At 42.6% G+C, this 22,535-nt stretch overlaps 1 protein-coding gene across 2 annotated transcripts in view; it reads left to right on the top strand.

Moving 5' to 3' along the window:
* Positions 1–10,174: 10,174 nt before the first annotated feature.
* Positions 10,175–22,535, top strand: part of anp32b (acidic (leucine-rich) nuclear phosphoprotein 32 family, member B) — a 57,376-nt gene continuing 45,015 nt past the window's right edge. Inside the window, exon 1 of one of the 2 annotated variants that reach the window (XM_041186158.1) lies at positions 10,175–10,626. In XM_041186158.1, the coding sequence (XP_041042092.1) occupies positions 10,576–10,626 (51 nt within the window). In that variant the 5' untranslated portion in view covers positions 10,175–10,575. Of the gene's footprint in view, positions 10,627–15,257; positions 15,499–22,535 lie in introns of those variants that run through there. The other variant, XM_041186157.1, reaches the window with a different exon arrangement.

The raw sequence follows: 22,535 nt of genomic DNA, 5'->3' as shown, positions 1-22,535 counted from the left end.
GCTTATTGACACTGTTGTGATCACCTGGTGCAGAAGGGGGTCGGGAAGGAGGAGGACCTCCTCGTGAACCTGCTCCTGGGCCTGGCCAAGTTGGCCATTAACAGTCCAGGTAGCGGGCGATCGACGGGGAAGTCCTGCTTGATTGTTTACCCCTCTTCCGCGGCTACGTTCGCGGTCGGGTGTCTTTGGAAAGGGAGCACGCGGTGTCTGCCGGCACTCTCAAGGCATTCCGTGCCCAGTGGGCACCGCGGGGACTGGGGTTCTTTATTGACCCCCTTAATCACATTTTGGTTTAAAGTTGTAAGTTTCCTTTAAATTTTGTCTTTAGTTTTACAGCTGACCTAAATCAGGGGCTGTGCTTGATTTGTCCTTCATTTTGTTGATTTGGTTTGATTGGTTTAACTTAAAAGATCCTTTGACACTGAGGAGAGAAGGTGTGTTGTTGGTGTTGCTCCTGCTCCTCAGTGTTTTTCAACCTGTTCCCTGCTGCTACTGCTGCTGCTTTTGGGGTTGCTGCTGTTGCTGTGTTCTGCTGCTGCTGCCGCTGCCCCTGCCCCTGTAGGGCCAAAGGAGAGAGAGGGACACTGTTGTGACACTCCTTCAGTTCTCTGCCCAAAGGCAGATCTGACCTACAATGTCACAATCTCCACCATGGATAGGGCATGGAGGCAGTGACAAATCCACTCCAGCTGGAACAGAGATTGAACCCTGTTCTGCTGGCACCAACCTGATACACATCAGCTGTCCAGCCAACTGACCGCAACCCCCCCCTTCCCCCACAAGGAGTCTGAGTTGCTATGGCAGCATACACTTTTACATGCATGTGGGAAGCATGGAGCTATGGATAGTGATGGTAGAAGCTCCAATTTTCTTTCCATCATACGGCTGACCAGGAACCCTTTCTGCTCTTACTGCCTGCCACTGGTGTGTGTTGGGAGGATTTACAAATTGATACTCAATCTGTTATTAACACCTTCCTTGATTATCAGGCCTGGAGTGGGACTTGAACCTGGAACTTCTCAGAGGCAGGGACGCTATGACGACATCCCAGGACCTCCCCAGTTAGGAGCTATGCACATATAGTGATTCACTTTGTGAATAAGTCTAAAATTGAGTAATGATTGACTTCTGGTCACCTCCTTTACCAACTGGCTGCCAGGAGTTTAACAACCAGGTCAACTGAAGGCTTCAAAACTGAGATTGTTAGATTTTGGTTCAGCAAAGGATACTGAGGGCTACGGAAACAAGGTGGATAGATGGAGTTAAGATATAGATCTAGATCAGTCATGACCTCATTGAATGGTGGGACAGGTTGAAAGGCCTTGAATGGCCTCCTCCTGTTCCTATGTCCCTAAATTTTCTTGTTGCTGCATATTAGCAGATTGAATCTCCTGAGCTAAGTGCATACAGATAAATCATCTGAGGAAGGAAGCCCATCCGATTGTCAATTCAATTTGTCAAGGCACAAGAGCAGTACGATTTTCCCCTGTATGCCCTCAGTTTTCTAAGGAACTAAGGCTGGGATTTTCCGGCCCTGTTGGTGGTGAGGAAGTGCCCCAGCCAGAAGTCCGTTGACTTATGGCGGGACCAGATGATCCCGGCAATGAGCGGTTGAGGAAAATCCCCACCAAACTATAAATTATTTTTAAAAACAGGCTGCATTATCATAGAAAATAGAATAGGAACGGCACAGGATGCCATTTGGCCCATTGTATCCATGATGGCTCTCTGCAAGAGCAACTCGGCAAATCCCACTCCCCTGCCAGTAGCCCTGCATTTTTTTTTCCTCATAGTTACACTCATATCTTATTTTTTTAATATAAAGTCAGCCCTTTGTGCTGATCAAAAGGATGTCAATTTGGAGGAATGGAAGATCTCCACTTTTGAAAGTCAAACCCAAATTTTGCAAAGATTCTACTGAACCTTTCTGGGATGAGTGAGAATCACAAAATTGACCATGCAAGTTAGCATTCTCAGTTTGCAGTGAAGAAAAACTTTGGACATTTTAAGGCTGTTTCAGTGAACAGCACATGTCTCATTATACCTAGTCATTTGATTAACATGGTTCCCAGGCTGGATTAGCATTATACTTAGCGCCTTCTTTCAAGTAGCACTGTTTTCCTATATATGAAACAGATGCAGCTAAGTGGATGGTATGAACGGTGGGAGATGACTGAGGGTGTAAGAATGCAGTAATCCAGAGTTGGAAAAATGTGATTTTGATGATGGACACGATGCCAGGTTCAAGGAAGATATCAGAATTACATAACAGTGGGTTTAGCCTGAGAAGGCAGACAAAGAGGTTCATCACATCAGTATCAATTACATATAGAAACTGGTGCATGATTAAAAGGAAAGCTTTGGTCTTAACTCTGTAACCTCCTCCAACCTTACAGGATCTCTGCATTCCTCCAATTCTGGCCTCTTGTTCATCCACAATTTTAACTGCTCCATCATTGGTGGTCATGCCTTTGATGGCCGAAGTCTGAGGGTCTGGAATTCCCTCCTGAAAAACCTCCACCCCTCTTTCCTCCTTTAAGTCACCCCTTAAGATCTACCTATTTTGATCAAGTTTTTTGTCACCTATCCTATGGGTCATTGTCATACTTTGTTTGATAATGCTCCTGGGAAGTGCTTTGGGATGTTTTACTGTGTTAAATGCACTATATAAACGAAAGTCAATGTTGTTGAACTTCCACTGGTACAACAGGAATATTGATATTTCGATTCCCATTCCTGAAATGTTGAGAAACAGTTGACTTCACTGTGCTTTCAACTTCCAGGCTGGAGAAGAGATTGGGTTGAAATAGAATTTCCATCTGACACAGCAAGTTTTTTTCTAAATTTCTTCTTTTTTCATTTATTCATGGGATGTGGGCATCGCTGGCTAGGCAGCACTTATTGCCCATCCCTAATTGCCCTTGAGTAGGTGATAGTGAGCTGCCTTCTAGAATTGCTGCAGTCTATATGGTGTTGTTACACCCACGGTGTAGTTTCAGGGAAGTAGTTTCAGGATTTTTGACCCAGCGACAGTGAAGGAACGATGATATATTTCCAAGTCAGGATGCTGAATGGTTTGGAGGGGAACTTCCAGGTGGTGGTGTTTCCATCTTTCTGTTGCCCTTGTCCTTCTAGATGGTAGCAGTCGTGGGTTTGGAAAGTGCTGTCTAAGGAGCCTTGGTGAATTCCTGCAGTGCATTTTGTAGTTGGTACACACTGCTGTTACTGTGCGTCGGTGGTGAAGTGAATGTTTGTGGATGTGGTGCCAGTCAAGTGGGTTGCTTTATCCTGGATGGTGTCAAGCATCTTGAGTATTGTTGGAGCTGCACCCATCCAGGCCAGAGGAGAGTATTCCATCACACTCCTGACCGGTGCCTTGTAGATGGTGCACAGGCTTTGGGGAGTCAGGAGGTGAGTTACTGCAGGATTCCTAGTCTCTGACCTGCTCTTGCAGTCACAGTATTTACATGGATAGTCCAGTTCAGTTTCTATCACAGTCAAAGTATCACACTGTCTTTACAGTGCAGGAGGCCATTCGGTTCATTGAGCCTGCACTGGCTCTCTGATAGAGCATTCTACCTAGTCCCACTCCCCTGCCTTATCCCCGTAACCTTGCACATTCTCACTCTTCAGGTAGCAATCCAATTCCCTTCTGAATACCTCGATCGGACCTGCCTCCACTACCTTTTCAGGTAGTTTGTTCCAGACTCCAACCAACCTCTGGGTGAAAAAAAATTTCCTCACATCACACTTACTCCTTTTGCCAATTATTTTGAATCTGTGCCCTCCAGTTCTTGATGCACTCTTGCTAATTACCCTGTCCATACCCCTCAGGATCATGAATGTCTCTATCAAGTCTCTTCTCAGCCTTCTTTTTTCCAAGTAAAAGAGTCCCAACCTCTCCAATCTATCCTCATAACTACAGTTCCTTATTGCTGGAATCATTCTTGTGAATCTCCTCTGTACTCTCTCCAAAGCCTACATACTCTTTCTTAAGTACTGGACACAGTACTCCAGATGAGGCCTAACTAGTGTCTTATACAAGTTCAACATGACCACCTTACTCTTGTACTCAATGCCCTTATTAATAGCCCAAGATACTATATGCTTTAGTAACTGCTCTCTCAACACTCCCTGCCAACTTCAATAACCAATGTACGTATACACTGAGGTCCCTCTGTTCCTGCAGCTCCTTTAGAGGCTCTCCCTTTATTTGATACTGTCTCACCATATTTTTTCTGCCAAAATGAATCAGCTCACACTTCTCTGCAATGAACTTGATCTGCCACTTGTTTGCCCAATCCACCAACATGTCTATGTCCTTTTGAAGTTCAAGATTGTCCCCATCACAGTTGACAACATTTCCAATCTTCGTATCGACTGCAAATTTTTAAATCATGTCCTGCACACCACAGTCTGGGTCATTAATATATATCTGGAAGAGCAAGGGTCCCAACATTGTCCCCTGAGGAACTGCACTACAAACCTTCCTCCAATCTGAAAAACAACCATTAATCACTAGTTTCCTGTCATTCAGCCAATTTCTTATCCAAGTGTCTACTTTCCTTTTTATTCCATGACCTAGAATTTTACTCACATTTGTTGTGTTGCACTGTATCAAATGCCTTTTGAAAATCCATATACACCACATCAACAGCATTTCCCTTTTCAACCTTCTCTGTTACCTCCTCAAAAAACTCCAGCAAGTCAGTTAAACATGATTTCCCCTTAATGAATCCATGTTGGCTTTCCTTAATTATCTTGCACTTGTCTAAGTGACTACTGATTTTATCTCGTACTATAGTTTCCCTACCACTGAGGTCAAACTGACTGGTCTATAGTTGCCAGTTTTATCCTTGCATCCCTTTTTGAACAAGGGTGTAACATTCTCAGTTCTCTAGTCCTCTGGCAGCTCCCCGGTGTCTAAGGAGGACTGCAAGATTACCACTAGTGCCTTTGCCATTTCCACACTCACTTCCATCGGTACCCTTGGATGCATTTTAAGTAAAGATAGCTTTTACTTAACTCCTTCCTCTTGATTGTAAGTTTTTCTAGTGTACCAGTTACCCCCCTCTCTCACCTCAGCATGGGTAGCTTCTTCTTCCTTTGTAAAGACAAATGCAAAGTACTCATTCAACACCTCAGCTGTTTCTCCTGCCTCCACAAGCAAGTCCCCTTTTATTGTCCCTCTTCTTTCTTTTACTCCCCTTTTTTATTTACATGCTTATTGAAGACCTTGGGATTCCCTTTTATGTTCACTGCCAGCCTCTTTTCATGCTTCCTCCTTGCTTTTCTTATTAATTTCTTCACTTCCCCTCTGGTCCTTCTATATTCAGCCTGATTCTCCATTGTATTTTCTACTTGACATCAATAATCCGCACGCCTTTTCCTTTTCGTCTTTACTTCTATCTCTCTCATCATTCAAGGTGTTCTGGACTTATTTGTCCTACCTTTCCCCTTCAGGGAAATATTCTTGACATTGCCTGCAATATTTTTTCTTTGAAGGTGGCCCATTGTTCAGCCACTGTTTTTTCTGCCAACATTTGATTCCAAATCACTCAACTCAGATGCATTCTCATTCTATTGAAGTTGGCTTTCCCCTAATTAATTATCCCTGCTCTGGATTGTTCCCTTCCTTTTCCATGATTAACCTAAACCTTATGATATAATGCTTACTGTCCCCGAGAGGCTCTCCCACTGATATTTGATCCACTTGGGCCAAATCATTCCCCAGAACCAGGTCCAAAAGTGCTTGTCCTCTCGTTGGACTGAAAACATACTGCAGCAGAAAATGATCTTGAACACATTCCAGGAACTCTTGCCTCTTGTCCCTTTGCACTATTCCTATTCCAGTCTATATTTGGGTAATTGAGGTCCCCCATTATGATTACTCTATAATTCTTGCACCTCTCTGTAATTTATTTGCAAATTTGTTCCTTCCCATCCCTTCCACTATTTGGTGGTCTATACACTACACCTATCACTGTTATTGCACCTTTTTCATTCTTTACCTCTAGCAGAGAGATTCCATCCTTGACCCCTCTGAAACATCCTCTCTCTCCAGTACTGTAATGCCATCCTTAATCTATATTGCCACTCCACCTCCCCTCCCCCGCCCCACCCCTTTTCTTCCTTTACTGTCTCTCCTAAACAACTTTCACCCAGGAACACCCAGTCCTGCCCTTCTTTGAGCCAGGTCTTTGTTATAGAAATAATATCATAATTCCATTTGTCAACCTGTGCCTGCAGTTCACCAATCTTATTAACCATCCTCTGTGCATTCACATACATGTGCACATTTTTACTTTTCCATTTATTCTGACCCCATCTAATGACTTCTGGTCAATGGTAACCCCCAGGATGTTGATAGAAGAGGATTCAGCGATGGTAATGCCATTGAATGTCAAGGGGTGATGGTTAGATCTCTCTTGTTGCAGATGGTCATTGCCTGATACTTGTGTGGCGCAAATGTTACTTGCCACTTGTCAGCCCAAGCCTGGATGTTGTTCAGGTCTCATTGCTTTTGGACATGGACTGCTTCAGCATCTGAGGAGTCACAAATGATGCTGAACATTGTGCAATCATCAGTGACCATCCCCACTTCACAGATTTGTTAAGGTGTAGAAGGAGGCCATTCGGCCTATCATGTCTGCACCGGCTCTCTCGTAGGTAAAGGCAGGTGCAAAGTAGTCATTTAACACCTCAGCCATGCCTCTTGCCTCTATGTGTAAATCCCCTTTTTGGTCCCCAGTCGGCCCTAATCCTCCTTTTACCACCCTTTTACTATTTATGTGCTTATAGAATACTTTGGGATTTCCTTTTATGTTAGCTTCCAGTCTTTATTCATAATCCCTCTTTGCTTCTCATATTTGCTTTTTCACATCCTTTCTAAACTTTCTGTATTCAGCTTGGCTCTCAACAGTATTTTCTACCTGACACTTGTCATAAGCACACTTTTTCTTCTTTAACTTAATTTCTATCTCCTTTTCATCCAGAGAGCTTTGGATTTGTTTGTTCTACCCTTCCCTTTGAGGGAACATACCATGACTGTGCCCAAACCATCTCCTTTTTGAAGGTAGCCCATTGTTCAGCTACTGTTTTTCCCGCCAACCTTTGGTTCCAGTCTCTCCAGCTCAGTTCTTGCCCCTTTAAAGTCTGCTCTCTGCCAGTTGACTATTCTTACTCTGGATCGGCCAATGTAATTTTCCGCCGTCATCCTAAACCTTATGATACAATGATCACTGTCCTAAATGCTCCCCCACTGTCACTTGATCTACTTGGCCCAACTCATTCCAACTTCTGACCTTATGATGGAAGGAAGGTTATTGATGAAGCAGCTAAGGATGATTGGGCCTAGGGCACTACCCCGAGGAACTCCTGCACTGATGTCACAGAACTGAGATAATTGACCTCCAGCAACCACAACCATCTTCCTTTGTGCTGGGTGTGACTCCAACTACTGGAGAGTTTTCCCCCCGCTTGCCATTGACTCCAGTTTTGCCAGGACTCCCGGATGCCACACCCAGTCAAATGCTGCCTTGATTTCAAGGGCAGTGACTGTCACCTCATCTCGGGAGTTCAGCTTTTTTGTCCATGTTTGAACCAAGACTATAATGAGGTCAGGAGCTGGTGGAACCCAAACTGGGCATCAGTGAGCAGGTTATTGCTCAGCAAGTGCTGCTTGATAGCATTGTTGATGACTGATGGGGAGGAAATTGTCTGGGTTGGGTTTGTCCTTCTTTTTGTGTACAGGACATATCTGGGCAACTTTCCACATAGCTGGGTAGATACTAGTGTTGTAGCTGTACTGAAATAACTTGGCTAGGGGCACAGCAAGTTCTGGAGCACAAGTCTTCAGTACTATTGCCGGAATGATGTCAGGGCCCATAGACTTTGCAGTATCCAGTGCCTTCAGCTGTTTCTTGATAACATGTGGAGTGAATCGAATTGGCTGAAGACTGGCATCTGTGATGGTGGGGGCCTCCAGAGGAGGCCGAGATGGATTATCCAATTGGCATTTCTGGCTAAAGATTGTTGCAAATGCTTCAGCCTTATCTTTTGCACTGATGTACTGGGCTCCCCCATCATTGAGGATGGGGATATATGTGGAACCTCTTCCTCCAGTGAGTTGTTTAATTGTCCACCACCATTCATGACTTGATGTGGCAGGACTCCAGATCTTAGATCTGATTGTTGGTTGTGGAATCTTTTAGCTCTAAAACTTGCTGCTTATACTGTTTGGCACAAAGTAGTTCGGTGTTGTAGCTTCACCAGATTGACACCTCAGTTTTAGGTATGCTTGGTGCTGCTCCTGGCATGCCCTCCTGCACTCTCCATTGAACCAGGGCTGATCCCTGGCTTGGTGGTAATGGTGGAGTGGGAGATATGCCAGACCATGAGGTTACAGATTGTGTGTGAGTACAATTCTGCTGCTGCCCCACAGTGCCTCATGGATGGCCTTGAATTGCTAGATCTGTTCGAAATCAATCCTGTTTGGCACACACAATGGAGGGTATCCTCAATGTGAAGACGGGTCTTCGTTTCCACAAGGACTGTGAGGTGGTCACTCCTACTATTACTGTCATGGACAGATGCATCTGGGGCAGGCAGGTTGGCGAGGACAAGTTGGTTCCCTCACCACCTGCTGCAGGCCAAATCTAGCAGCTATGAGATTTGGCCAGCTTGGTCACTGGAGGTGCTACTGAGCCACTCTTGGCAATAGACTTTGAGATCCCTCACCCAGAGTACATTCTGCACCCTTGCCACCTTCAGTGCTTCCATCAAGTGGTGTTTAACATGGAGGAGCACTGATTCCTCAGCTGAGGAGGGTGGTATGTGGTAATCAGCAGGAGGTTTCCTTGCCCATGTTTGACCTGATACCATGAGACTTCATGGGGTCCAGCTCGATGTTGAGGACTCCAGGGCCACTCTGTCCTCACTGTACTGGATGGCGATGTCTGGGACATTATCTGTGATTATTATGATTCCGTGAGGATGACTATGTAAGGCTGTTGCTTGATTAGTCTGGGAGACAGCTTTCAATTTTGGTCCACCTGGTTTCATTCCTTGTTGACTTGTGGTTGATTCTGAAATCAAACTAAAAACATCAATCACATTGCTGTGGGGTTTGGAGCCACTGAGTCACTTTATTAGTGAACCAGATGGGTTTTACAACAATTGACATGGTTTCAGACTTTTAATTCCAGATATTTTTATTGAATTCTAATTCCACCATCTGCTATGGTGGGATTCAAACCCAGGTCCCCAGAGGATTACCCTCAGTCTCTGGAATACTAGTCTAGTGACAATACCACTACGCCACCACCTTGGTGTTTTTAAAAAAATAACTGTAACTATTGTAATGTTATTTTGCTATCTGCAGTTGGTAATACAATAACACCCATTGATTTGTGATGTGGGTTCAGGTCATTTCAATCCTGTAACAGGCGGAAACCTGATTGAAGAGGTTAAAACAGGAGAGTTGAGGGGAAAATGGCCACAGATTCAGGAGGTGTCAATATGTTTAAGGTATTAATCACTATGCTGTTTCCTGTGTTCTTAAAAAATGAAAGTACACATTCAGAAACTGTTGCTAGGAGAGATGAGCAGTTCTGATATAGTGCCTACTGCTGTCATTGCAAAATAGACAATACTAATGCAATATATGAAATCTGATTTTCAAAACACAACTCCAGAAGCACAGATTCGCAAACTATAGTCAAATTAAAAGGTGCATTATTAGTTTCCTTTTTTTTCTGAAATCCAGGGTTCACAATGATTTAGTTAACAATAAACCTACTTTCTTAAAATAAGAATGTAAGAAATAAGAACAGGAGTAGACCATAACAGCCCCTCGAGCTTTTCATGGCTGATCTTCTGTCTGCACTTTCCCGCCCACTCCCCATATCTTCTTTTCCTCCGAGACCCATAATCTGTTTATCTCAGCCTTAAATATATTCAGCCACGGAGCATCCACAGCCAGGGCTAGACAATTTCATAGATTCACACAACCCTCGAGTGAAGAAATGTCTCATCTTCTAAACGATTAGCCCCTTACTAAAGCTACACACTCTTTAATAAGGGGGGGGGGGGGGAGAAAGAGAGAGAGGAGGAGGGGGTTAAATCTATGTCGGAGATTTGATTGTTTCAACAAACCAGCCTGTATATGAAATCGACAAAGCAGCTACTGTCTCCTCCAGGAGTGGGTTCATTTAGTCTCCTGCCCTTGATATTTTGTCATACCAGTACTATCGCCTAGAGGGAGTTCGCTCGAAGTATTTGCTGACGATTGCATTTGCAACTTGCAAGGAGGACAACGTAGCTGCAAAACATGGCATCGAACGCTTGCGTCGGGGATGCAACATGAGAGCTGCTGATTTCCCCTCCCCCGCCCCCCACTACCGTTTTTGTACAAACTAATGCACCGATCAAAAGCGGAGAACCCCCCAAAAAACAGAACGATGCAACAACAACAACAAAAAAAAACCCTCGAGAAGAAGTAGTTTCTGAAGCGGGATCCAAATGGCCAAAGACTGGAGATAGGCTTGTTGCAAGAGGCTGCGGTTTTCACATGCAATGATCGCACGGAGATGCAAAAATCGATTTTATATGATTCATGCTGCACTGGTATTCGTAACAATTTATATTAAAATACCTTTTTTTCTCTAAATAGATTAACCCATTCTGTGTCCAGTCTGCTTTTGTATGGTTATGTAATAGATTTTTATTGCATGCTTTAATAAAATTCTGTGTAATGGCGCGTGATGGTCATGTGTTTGATTGACAGGCGTTCAGAGATCTACCTTAATCGCTGTGCCTTTCCTTGTAATAATTCCTTGTTTTGTTTGCAACCAGCTTTTTAACCAAATAAATGTTGACATATGGAGATTGCACATTTTCCAAGTGCTGAAATGATTTAATCAGCTGCAATAATTATAAAATGACAGTGTTCGTCCGCGCAGATTTTCAGTGAGAGAGAGGAGGGTTTAATGAACATATTTTATATTTCAGCCACTGATGAAGTGACTAATGCCTGGATGGAGTCAATGTAATTCACTATGTACGAATGTGTTAGTTTTGCTTACGAACATAACATTAAAATGTCATATCCCTCCCCCCCCCCCCCCCCCCCCCCCCCCGCGGCCCGGCCAACAAAAAGCAACTTGTACACATTTCAATCCTATCTGATCTAGGGGGAAAAAAACATAAAATAGAGCTAACTAAAGATGGTTGGAAATAACTGCCTTTCGATTCTTATTAATGACTTGCATAATTTATGGAGTCTTTCAGTGCAAGAGCCTCCATATTTCACAACCTCTGGCGAGATGACCCTGTTTGTAAAATTGAGAAATCCTTCCCATTGAGAACAAACAGCAGAGGAATTTCCCGCCTAAAGCTTTAACAGGCTTTATTTCCCGTCCCCAGGAGAGTTTTGCATTGCATTCCTCTCGGTGAAAGTTATTTTTTTAATATTCATTTGGTTTGAAATAATCAAGTCATCAATTTTGTTTCCTAAAATTAAAGAATTTCTATTCAAGGACTCTGCCCTGGATTGTAACACATGGAGTGACCATCTTGAGCAATTCCAGTGTTATTTAACAATCCATCTTTCTCAATAATTCACTGCCTGTAATATCTAATATCAACGCAACAATCCTGATATAGTAATAGTAAATAATACAAACACGCTGGAAAAATCTCATTGTTCGGGAAAGCACCTGTGGTTTTTATGGTGGAGTTTGTTCTCCTTATTTTGCAAGTGTTGAATTTTAATTAACTTCCACTGCCCCATGGGTGAGCTCAAAAATGCCCAAATGATACTTTTTGTGCTAGCATTGGCTGCAGGAATGTCAAGGTTGCTGGGTCGGAGCCAGCAAATTTTGCACTTCTGTGGATGCACCGTGAGGTGGCGGCTGCTGAAGGTTTTCTGAAAGTAGGTCACTTTAGTTCTGTCCAGCTAATTCTATGCAGCTAGGAACCCACTTCCATATAGACAGCCTTAAAACATAATTCAACTTAAATCGATTCTGATTTCATGGAAGTGGTATCGAGCAACATCGTCTTCACATCCCCTCCAAATATCCAGCGCAGTTCATCGAGCCCACTTTCCAATGACATTATCTTAACCCAGTGCATGTTTCAATGCAAGGTGCTGGGTTATATTGATGTCCCCCGGCTGAATAATACTTGCTGAAAAATTATTACACCAATAAAGTACACATCATCTTCCAAATTATCTTGAAGTTCTACAAAATGACCCGGAAAAAATCGATTGCGGGCACAGCTGTTTATATTCACAATCAGGTGGTGACTTGTTTGGTTTTGAAACTATTAAACTGTACTGCGGACCTGAGTTCTTGAACAGATAGTTCACTACAGTCAGCTGAATTTTACCCGTCTCAAGATATTACAATGAATGGACAGTGTTTTTTTTCTCTTGAGAAGACAGATGGCAATTTTCCCTCTTATCCTTGCACTCCTCCTATTGCCTATTGGGTCAGCACCAGTCAGTGAGTGTAGTAGCTCTTTCGCATATCCATTAGTCCTCCTAACTGAATTAGAATAAGTGAGTAGATGGCCCAGAGTCCCTTTCGACCTGCTGTGGTTGATGGAGCAGATGGTGAGTGGGCTGAAGTGAAAGAATAATTGGGATGATTATTTTTTAAAGAAAATGGAGAAGTAATTCCTAAATACTCCTAAATGAGCATTAGGACCTTTGAATGGGCTCTTTTCATTTTTGAAATGAACAATCCCTCTATGTCCACTACCAATTTCCCTGTAGATTCATTGATTACCAGTGGAAAGATATGGACTTGAACAGGTAACCCAGTTGATAAATTCATCATAATGTACATTTGAAAATTTTTTTTAAAGATCAGACATTTTTTCTGTTAAAAATACATGTTTTGTACACATTTATTTTCTAGCCACGAGAATTATTAATCTCAGTAAGGAAAATTGCAAGTGTACTTCAAAAAAAATCCAAGCTTTAAAAATTCTTGATGGGATGTGGGCATCAATGGCAGAGCCAACATTTGTTGCCCATCCCTAATTGCCCCTTAAACAGGGTGGCTTGCTAGGCCATTTTATGGGCTTTCACAACAATCAATTCATGGTCATAATTATTGAGACTAATGTTATATTCCAGATTTCTTAATTGAGTTTAAATTCCACCAGCTGCCCATATAGAGATTTGAACCCATGTCTCCAGAACATAAGCCTGGATTACCAGGCTAATGATATTACCTGTACACCACCATTTCCCTCCCAACTTTTGATTACATTTTATTACATGTACTGAAAGTAACCTGTTCTTTTGGAACCACTACTTACCTAGCCTATAATTTAATATCAATAAAAGCCAATTATCTCACTACCAGAAAAAAATACCTAATAAATGATTTTTACAGATATGGAAATAAAGTTGATGCTTGAATTTGTAGTGAACATTTTAATTTTAAAAAACTTATGGGTACAAGAGAATTGTTTGTTGAGTAGTAGCTCCATAGCTTTATTGGTAGGGAGGTGGACTCATTCCAATGGAAACAATTGCCAGCTGAGAACAGGATTGGATTCAGACATCCAAGGCACTGTTATTGAGGATTTATTGCCAGTTCTTGTGTTAGGTTGCTACAACGAGCACTGTGTAGTGGCAGAACTAATGGAGCCAACTTACATTTCAGAAGCATATATCTTGTTACCCAATCAAGAACCAACATTGGTCACATCTGTATAAACGCTTGCACCAGGATCATCCTATCCTATATGCAGATAAAGGAGCACAGTAGCAAGAGTTTGAATCAAGACCTGTTTGGGGGAAAAGGCCAAATATGTAGATTTGGTACTGATGCCATGCAAACCTATTTGGGTATGTGCAGAAAAAAAAAGTATAGTTTCTCAAGCTTTAATGTTTAATGTGTTACACATGCTTAGGTTCTTTAAGTTCTGTTGTGATAAAATTTTACAAATCAAAATGATTATTCAAAGAAATGGTAAATCAACAAACCAAATGTATAACTTGAGCTTCGAAGGAAGGTCAACCCTTTGATTCTAATGGGGTAGTAAAATGAGTATATTAGTTTAGGTTACATTGATTAAAAACTTGATGAACATCTGCTTGGGATGAAAATGGAATTGAAGATCATAGAAAAAAAATACAGACAATGATCAAATGGTGTATAGTGTGAATGCTGGGGTCTTTGAAATGCTCCATCAAGGCAGGCTTCTGGTCAAGGATGAATTAAGTGGGATTGTATTATTTTGCACAAACCAATACTGGGAGGTGGATAACATTGGAGTGATCAACAAGAAGAGTTCCCATTTACAGGAAGGACAGAGTCATATCGATTAAAATTTTTCAATTGAATTCCACCCACACAAATTTAATACTACAATAAGTTGTAAGTAATTTTCACACGTAACTTACCAGTGTCATATTTTTACTGTGGTAATTGTTACCTGTGTAACAAAATAGAAACAATTCCAACATTTTAGCATCCCGGCATGTGCAGCTTTTGTTTATGTTTGAAAGTGTATGATAACCAAAGCAGTCCATTGTGATTTTAGAGGTTTGGAGAACCAAGGTGGGTTTAATTAGAAACAATATTTTCTAGACTTACTCTTTGCAGTTCACACCAAGGGATCCTTATCACTCAATTGGACAATCAAGAGAGTGACCTTAATTTACACTTTACTGGAACAAAGATTCCTCCAATAGCCCAGTCTCCTTTCCTATGTGAGATCTGTAGTTCAATGGTTCTGAGGTGAGACCACAGCTTCCTTGGAATGAACTGCTGGAATGAATCTCAAGGAGGATTATCTGACCACCCCTGTGGCTGAAATAAGGTGGAATGATTTTGCTTGGCTAAGAATTGCTTGGTGTTAGGAATTGGGCATTTAGCGTTGACATCAACGCAGGTTGCTGGCTGAAGATGTAAATTTAGGATGATTACAGGTACATAAAGGTGCAAAGTGGCAGCTTAATAATTTGGAGGCGGGAGTTTGTTGAAGGGATGCAACACAAATAAGATTTTTTAAAAAAAACATTTTTGTCCATGGAATTCATTTCCCTAGAAGGAAAGCACTGCTCATTGTTTTTAAAATAAAAGTGCAGATTTTCATTCAACGTTGGCAGAATTTGGTCGCGAAGTGTATTTGTTGTAGAAATTAACTGGTGGCTGGCTTTGGGAAGGGAATGCTCCTTTAACATTCTGTGATGTGGGTGTGTGTTTCCTACACTTGAAAGCCATCGGAGGCAGTAGCGAGTCTTTATTGCCACCCATGGTTCGCTCGCTCGTTCACAGGCTCTGCTCCTGTTTGGCGCCGGGGAGAGAACTTGGCGTTTGGTCACATTACCGACACACTGAGAGTAGATCGTCAAACTGACTCCTTGCCTGGAGTACAAATTCATCATTTTAAGCAATTGAGAATATATATTTTTTAAAAATGGATATGAAAAGGAGAATCCATCTGGAACTTCGGAACAGAACACCGTCTGATGTAAGCTTCCCAACCGCTCTCCTCACTGTAATTTTGCAACTAAGATTATTTTTGGTGCTAGTTTTGTTGGCGTTACTTTCTTTTAAAAAAATTAAGGTAGCCGTGACCCTTTGGTGACCACATAGTTTCCATTTTGTTTATTTTGTAGCGGTAGCGCCGTCATGTTATTTTTGAAATGCGTGTTCTTGAAGGGGAAGGGGGGGAAATTTAAAAATGTGTATGTAGCCATAAAATATATTTTTGAGTGCGAGTAGAGAGCGGTTTAAGCGAGGCGGGAGTTGCTGTTATGTTGCAGTTTAACTCTTTGAAAGCTGGATTTTTTTCCCCCTCCCCTGGAGGAGCAGAATAAATAAGAACTTTCTACTGTAGTGGGAGGCGTATCTCATCTCAGGACGTGGAGAGATGTTGAAGAGATGGTCTCTCTCTCTCCCTGGAAATTTTGTGCACTGCTTTGGAAGCCATATTTGTAACATACAGTCAAGGCGCCCTTTTAAGAGTATGGGGGAGGGGTATTTAATCTCTATGGAGAGTTATATTTTCCATTTAGAAAAAAAGTTCTTGCATTTTCTTGTTGACAAAGCTCTGTTCTTCAACGAATTTTCCAATGGAGTTCGATTGTAACATCTAATCTAAAAATCACCAGGCTATTTCCACGAATATTTTGTAACAAGGGCCAAATATTAAATATGCAGTTTCGACTTGGGTTATCCAGGGATAATTTGTTACATTAAAAAAAACTTTCAATATCGTCCGATTGCTTCCAAATGCGGAGAGAAAAAGAGGTTGTAGTTTAGTTTATTCATTGTGGGGTCAAATCATTTGCAAAAGGTAGGTTTGCTCAGTGAACTTTTCTTTAAAAAAGAATTTCTGTATCGTTTCTTCTGGCGTAGGAAACGGCGGAACCCGTCACACGCGGCATTCGGTTTCCAACCGTGTATTGCTCAGGAAAACAAGGCGGTTATCTTACAGCCAATAACCAGAACCGAATACACGAGGCTGCCCCAAGTTAATTTTTCTTTTATTTAGAGAATCCGGATTTTTAAATTAAAAAAAATTAAACTAGTGGCGGTGGCAGGGGAGGCAGAATCTCCAGCTCTGTACTTTGAGAGTTCGCCATGTTGGTGGCACGTTTTTCTCACCCAGGCAGCACTTTAAAGTCCTCCAATTCTTGAGCGAGGGGAAAATTGCAATGCAACATTTTTTTTAAAGTTTCCTGGAATTTAATTAGAAGATGGAGGGAGGGACCGTATCTTTTTAAATAAACACAACACATGATTGTATATAATACATGCTGCTCGCTTGTTTGTGGCGAAGCAGCTTTTCTCCTCTGCTGTGTCCAGGCCGTGTGATGATGGGCTGATCACCCGCCTTGACAGTGCTGTGGCAGCCCCGGAGTCCAAGGGGAGGGGAGAAACCTTTCCAGGGAGGCGAGTGAGCGGTTACTTTGTAACCCGCGGGCGGGCTCGTCAGTTTCCCCATTGTTTCGCCCTTATTTTTTTGCTACATCACGTTCCGAAATGGAACCTTCAGAGGCGCCGCTAAACTATACTCAGCGGAATGTATCCATTCTGCAAATGTCGCCGTCTTCCAATCGTTACTTTAAAGGGAAGTGTGTGTGTGTGTGTGTGTGTGTGGTGGTGGGGGGGGGGAGGGAAATGAGAAAAAACTGACGTCACTGGAGAGGAAAATAAAATTGACGTTTTATAAACTCGGCCCTTTTCGTTTTGCTTTTCAAGTTTATCTCTCTGAACCTCTTATTTTTCTCCCTCCCTCCCCCCTCCATACTCCTTCCAACGACATAACACCCTCAAAGTTTGCAATTGAAAGACGATCTACAAAGACTTAAAAAAACATCAGTTCAAGACCATGATCTGGGGACGCATAGTTAGGGCTAGTCAGCGTCTGAAAAGGCGAGGTCAAACCTTTTGGGGATGGAGTTGGCTCGTCAGAACGAATGTGAAGGGAATAAAAGCAAAATACCGCGGTTGCTGGAGATCTGACATAAAAACGAGTGCTGGGTGGGGGGGGTGGCGGGGGAAGCTCAGCAGTTTCGGCAGCGTCTGGGAGTTAACGTTTGGAGTTATGACCTCTTCGGAACCAGTGTAGAGGGATTTGGGAATGAGCCTGTCATTGATTGATTAGTCCTTGACATATTGCACTTTTTTTCTGAAATGGCGCTGTTTTTCAAATGAAGAAATTGTCTTTTTAAACTTGAGGTCTTCAAGCTGGAGCCTGAGACATGGCGCGGCCCAGGAGTGGATCCTGCAGTGCACAGTGGCCATTCCTGACATCAGATTTGTATTTGTTTGTTTGAACATTATTTCTGGAAATGTGTATTAATCAATGTTTCCTTCAAGGATAGGAGTCTCATTTCCTCTTTTAGAGAGCTGGCATTGTCAGATGTTCAGACAGGTTCCACAGGAAGTGTCAATGTTTTCTCTCCAATCCACAGATCTCTGCACTCCTCCAATTCTGACCTCTTGCATATTCTCAATTTCCATCGCTCTGCCATTGGCAGCCAAGCCTTCAGCTGCCTGGGCCCCAAGCTCTGGAATTTTCTCCCTAAATCTCTCTCCTCCTTTAAGATGCTCTTTAAAATCTACCTTTTTCACCAAGCTTTTCGTTTTCTCCTAATATCTCCTATGTTTTGGCTGGGCATCAGATTTAGTTTCATAGCCTTCCTTGAGATGTAATTACAAAGTAATTTTAGTATAAAAAATAAAACAAGTTGTTTTAACTCTTTGTAACCAGGTTTATAAATTCAGCATTGAATGATGCTGAAAAAAGACATTTTTTGTCAAAGCTTTTCATCTTGCACTCATCAGGACAATTTGCTAAAATACCAAATGTAAGGGAAACAACAAATTTATACTCTGCGAAGAGGGTGCTGATTGGTTGGCGATGCTCAAGCTCTGTAGTACAAAATGACTATAAAGTCAACATTGTTCATTTGGATTTCTTCCTTGAATGAAAAAGTTTAATTCCAGCTGCTTGAAATCTGCACCCCTGCCAAAGTTTTTGTGGTTCAGTCCAGTGACTGTATGAAAATAGTGAAGCTGCTAACAAATTTCATAGTGTAAATCATGGCCCCTTTTGCTTAGAGCCAGTTTTGGTCAAACTGTCAAAAATCCAGGCTGATACTTCCAGTGTAGTGCTGAGGGGGTGCTGCACTGTCAGAGATGCTGTATTTCAGATGAGACGTTAAACTGAGACCCCATCTGCCCCCTCGGGTGGATGCAAACGATCCTGTGGCACCATTTCAAAGAAGAGCAGGGGATTTCTCTCCTGTGTACTGGTCAATATCCCTCAATCAACATCACTAAAACGGGCTATCTGGTCATAATCACATTGCTGTTTGTGGGAACTTGCAATGTGCACACTGGCTGCTGTGTTTCCTGTATTACAACAGTGACTATGCTTTGAAAGTACAGTAAAATTTCTGCCATCAGGCACTCGACCAACCGGACTCTCCATTAACCAGAATTCTGAGGTTGGAGCTAAAAGCAAAATACTGCAGATACTGAAAATCTGAAATAAAAACAGAAAATGCTGGAAAAACTCAGCAGGTCTAGCAGCATCTGTGGAGCGAGAAACCGAGTTAACGTTTTGAGTCTGTGTGACTCTGCTCTGAAGAAGGGTCATACGGACTCGAAACGTTAACTCTGTTTCTCTCTCCGCAGATGCTGCCAGACCTGCTGAGTTTTTCCAGCATTTTCTGTTTTTAATTCTGAGGCTGGGCCTGTTTTTTGATTGGAGATACCAAACTCACCGGTAATAGTAATCGATGGGCCTGCCCTCACTTCGGTCTCAGCCTCCCGCTGCTCTACAGCAGCATGTTCCCTCAGTGCCACCCACTCAGCTCACGCACTCCTGCACCTCTCACAAGACATCAGCACCCACGCGCTCATCCTGGAGGTTTCTAGCTGGATTAACAATGGAGAACTCACCTTGCATCCTGGTTAACCGACAGATTTGAATAACCAGCGCCTGCCATTCCCAGAGCATGCTGGATAACAGCGATTCTCCTGTACTTTATTGGTCGTAAAGCGTTCTGATACATCCAGTGTTTGTGAAAGATGCTATCGACATGCAGGTCTGTCTTTCTTCCAAAGTTTATGCTAAACGTAATTGTACTGGTAGGCAGAGGTCCTTCTTGCCCCTGGACAACAGCTTATATAGTGCCTTTGATGTAAAAAGTTCCAAGGTTCTTCACAGGTTATCAAATAAAATTTAACACCAAGTCACATATTAGGGACAACTTGGTCCAAGAGATGGGTTTCTGAGGAACAGCCAGAAGGAAGAACGAGAGGTGGAGAGGTTTGGGGAGGAAATTCCAGAGTGTGGGGCCCAGGCAGCTGAAGGCATGGCCGCCAAAGGTGGAGTGTTTAAAATTGGGAATGTTCAAGAAGACAGAATTGGGGGAGCACAGAGATCTCGGAGGGTTGTAGGTTTGGAGAAAATTGCAGAAGGCATTGGCCATGGAGAGATTTAAGGACAGGAATGAGAATTTTAAAATGAAGGCATTGTTTAAACAGGAGTCAGTGCAGGTCAGTGAGCTCGGGGGTGAATGGGAGTTGGTGCGAGTTGGGACATGGGTTTTGGATGATCTCAAGTTCGGAGCATAGAATGTGGCAGACCAGCCAGGTGTGTGTGGGAATAAAAGCAAAATACTGCGGATGTTGGAAACCTGAAATAAAAACAGAAGATGCTGGAAAAAATTGGCAGGTCTGACAGCATCCATGGAGAGAGAAACAGAGTTAATGTTCCAAATCCGTGTGACGACTCTTCAGAGTGTATTGGAATAGCCAAATCTATAAGTAACAAAGGCATAGATGAGGGTTTCAGCAGCTGATGAGCTGAGGCAGGTGAAGTCGAGTGATGTTACAGAGGTGGGACCAGGTGGCCTTATTAGCAGCATGGGTATGTGGTTGGAAACTCAAGCCAGGATCATATGTGACACCAAAGTTGTTAAACAGTCTGGTGCAGCGTCAGACAGCTGCCAGGGAGAAAGATGGAGTCAATGGTTAGGGGTTGGCTAACGCAATGTAAAATTTTCCAAAATTAATGGCTTGAAGTAGACCATTCTGGCCAGTCTAGTAGATGTCAGCTGAATCTCAGTGGCTAGCACTCCCATTCCTGAGTCCAAAGGTTGAGGATTCAAGTCCCATTCCAGAGATTTGAGCACAAAATCCAGACTAATATCCCCACTGCAGTATTGAGAGAGTGCAGCACTGTCGGAGGTGCCGTCTTTCAAATAAGGTGTTATCCTGAGACACCGTCTCCCCTCTCAGGTGGATGTGAAAGATTCCAAGGATTCCTAGTATTCAAAGAAGATCAGACCAACATTTATCCTCGACCAACATTACTGCAACAGACTTTTAGTGTCGTTATTGCATTTGCTGTTTGTGAGATCTTGCTGTGCACAAATTGGCTGCTGCGTTTCCTACTTTGCAACAATGACTTCAAAAGTACTTCATTGTACCTGTAAAGTGCTTTGGGACATGCCGAGGTCATGAAAGGTGCTATAAAGATGCAAGTCTTTCTTTCCCCACTAGATTCGGTGTCACAATGGCCGTGGTAAAGGGGTTGACACTGAATCATTCTGATGACACCTGCCAATTCCCATGTTCCAGCTGTTCCGTATGGCATATCCTTTTTTATTCTTTTCATCATTAGGTGTGGTGCTGCTGCAGTTCACTCTATTTTTGACAATGCATAGCTTTCTGCTTTATTGGATTGCTGCCACAAATCTCCCTTGTACATTCCCTGTGCTGAGGATGCAAATTTATAGCTCTCAGAATAACTGGTAACAGAAAAATATTCCACCAGTGGGTTTCTAAAATTTTAACTTTAGAAGGAGCTGGCATTTATGTAACACCTTATCACATCTTCAGAACATCCAACAGTATTTCATGTGTGATTAATTCCTTTTTACGAACAAAAGTAAGTTATTCAGCTCCTCAAGTTCACCCAGTGTTTATCCCTAATATCCACACCATCACTAAGATCATCTGTGTCCACCTCTATAACATCACTCAACTTTGCTCTGTCTCAGCTCATCTGCTGGACAATCCCTCATCCCCTTTGTTACTCTAGACTTGACTATTCCAATATACTCCTGGCTGCTCTCCCACACTCAACCCTCCCTAAACTTGAAGTCATCTAAAACTCTGCTGTCTGTGTCTCAATTCACAGCAGATCCTGTTCCCTATCACCCCTGTGCTCGCTAACCTACACTGGCTCCTGGTCAAGCAACGTCTTAGCCTTAAAATTTTCATCCTTGTTTTCAAATCCCTCCATGGGCTTGTCCCTCCCTACCTCTGTAATCTCCTCTAGCCCCACAACCCTCTGAGATCTCTGCACTCCTCTATTTCTGGCCTGTTGAGCATCCCCGATTTTAATTGCTGTACCATTGGTGGCCATGCCTTGAGCTGCCTGAATTCCCCTCCTAAAGCTCTCCACTCCTCTCCCTCTCTCCTCCTTTAAGACACTCCTTAAAATGTATCTTTCTAACCAAGCTTTTTGTTATCTGACCAGATATCTCCTTATGTTGTACAGTATCATATTTTGTTTTATAATGCTCCTGTGAAATGACTTTGGATGTTTCGTTATGTTAAAGGCACTATATGCTGTAAATTTAAGTGTTGTTAACAAATATTACCAAAACAGATTATCTGGTTATTATCACAATGCTGTGTGTGGTATCTTGTGTGTGCAAATTGGCTGCTACGTTTCCTACATTACAACAGTCAGTACACGCTCTAGCATGGACTCTTTGCCTGTTTAAACAGCTAGATGGGAAACTGGATTTCACCATCACTTTTGAAAGTAGACACCATTCCTGAAACCTTGCATTGAAACTTGTTTCTAGATTATATGTTTTAAGACCTGAAGTGAGGCTTAAACCCACAATCATAGAAACATTTTTTTTTATTTGTTCATGAAATGTGGGCGTCGCTGGCTAGGCCAGCATTTATTGCCCATCCCTAATTGCCCTTGAGAAGGTGGTGGTGAGCAGTTGCCTTGAACCACTGCAG

The sequence above is a fragment of the Carcharodon carcharias genome, chromosome 4 (genome assembly GCF_017639515.1).
Source record: "Carcharodon carcharias isolate sCarCar2 chromosome 4, sCarCar2.pri, whole genome shotgun sequence".
Taxonomy (NCBI): domain Eukaryota; kingdom Metazoa; phylum Chordata; class Chondrichthyes; order Lamniformes; family Lamnidae; genus Carcharodon; species Carcharodon carcharias.
This window is presented reverse-complemented; position numbering and strand designations above follow the sequence as displayed.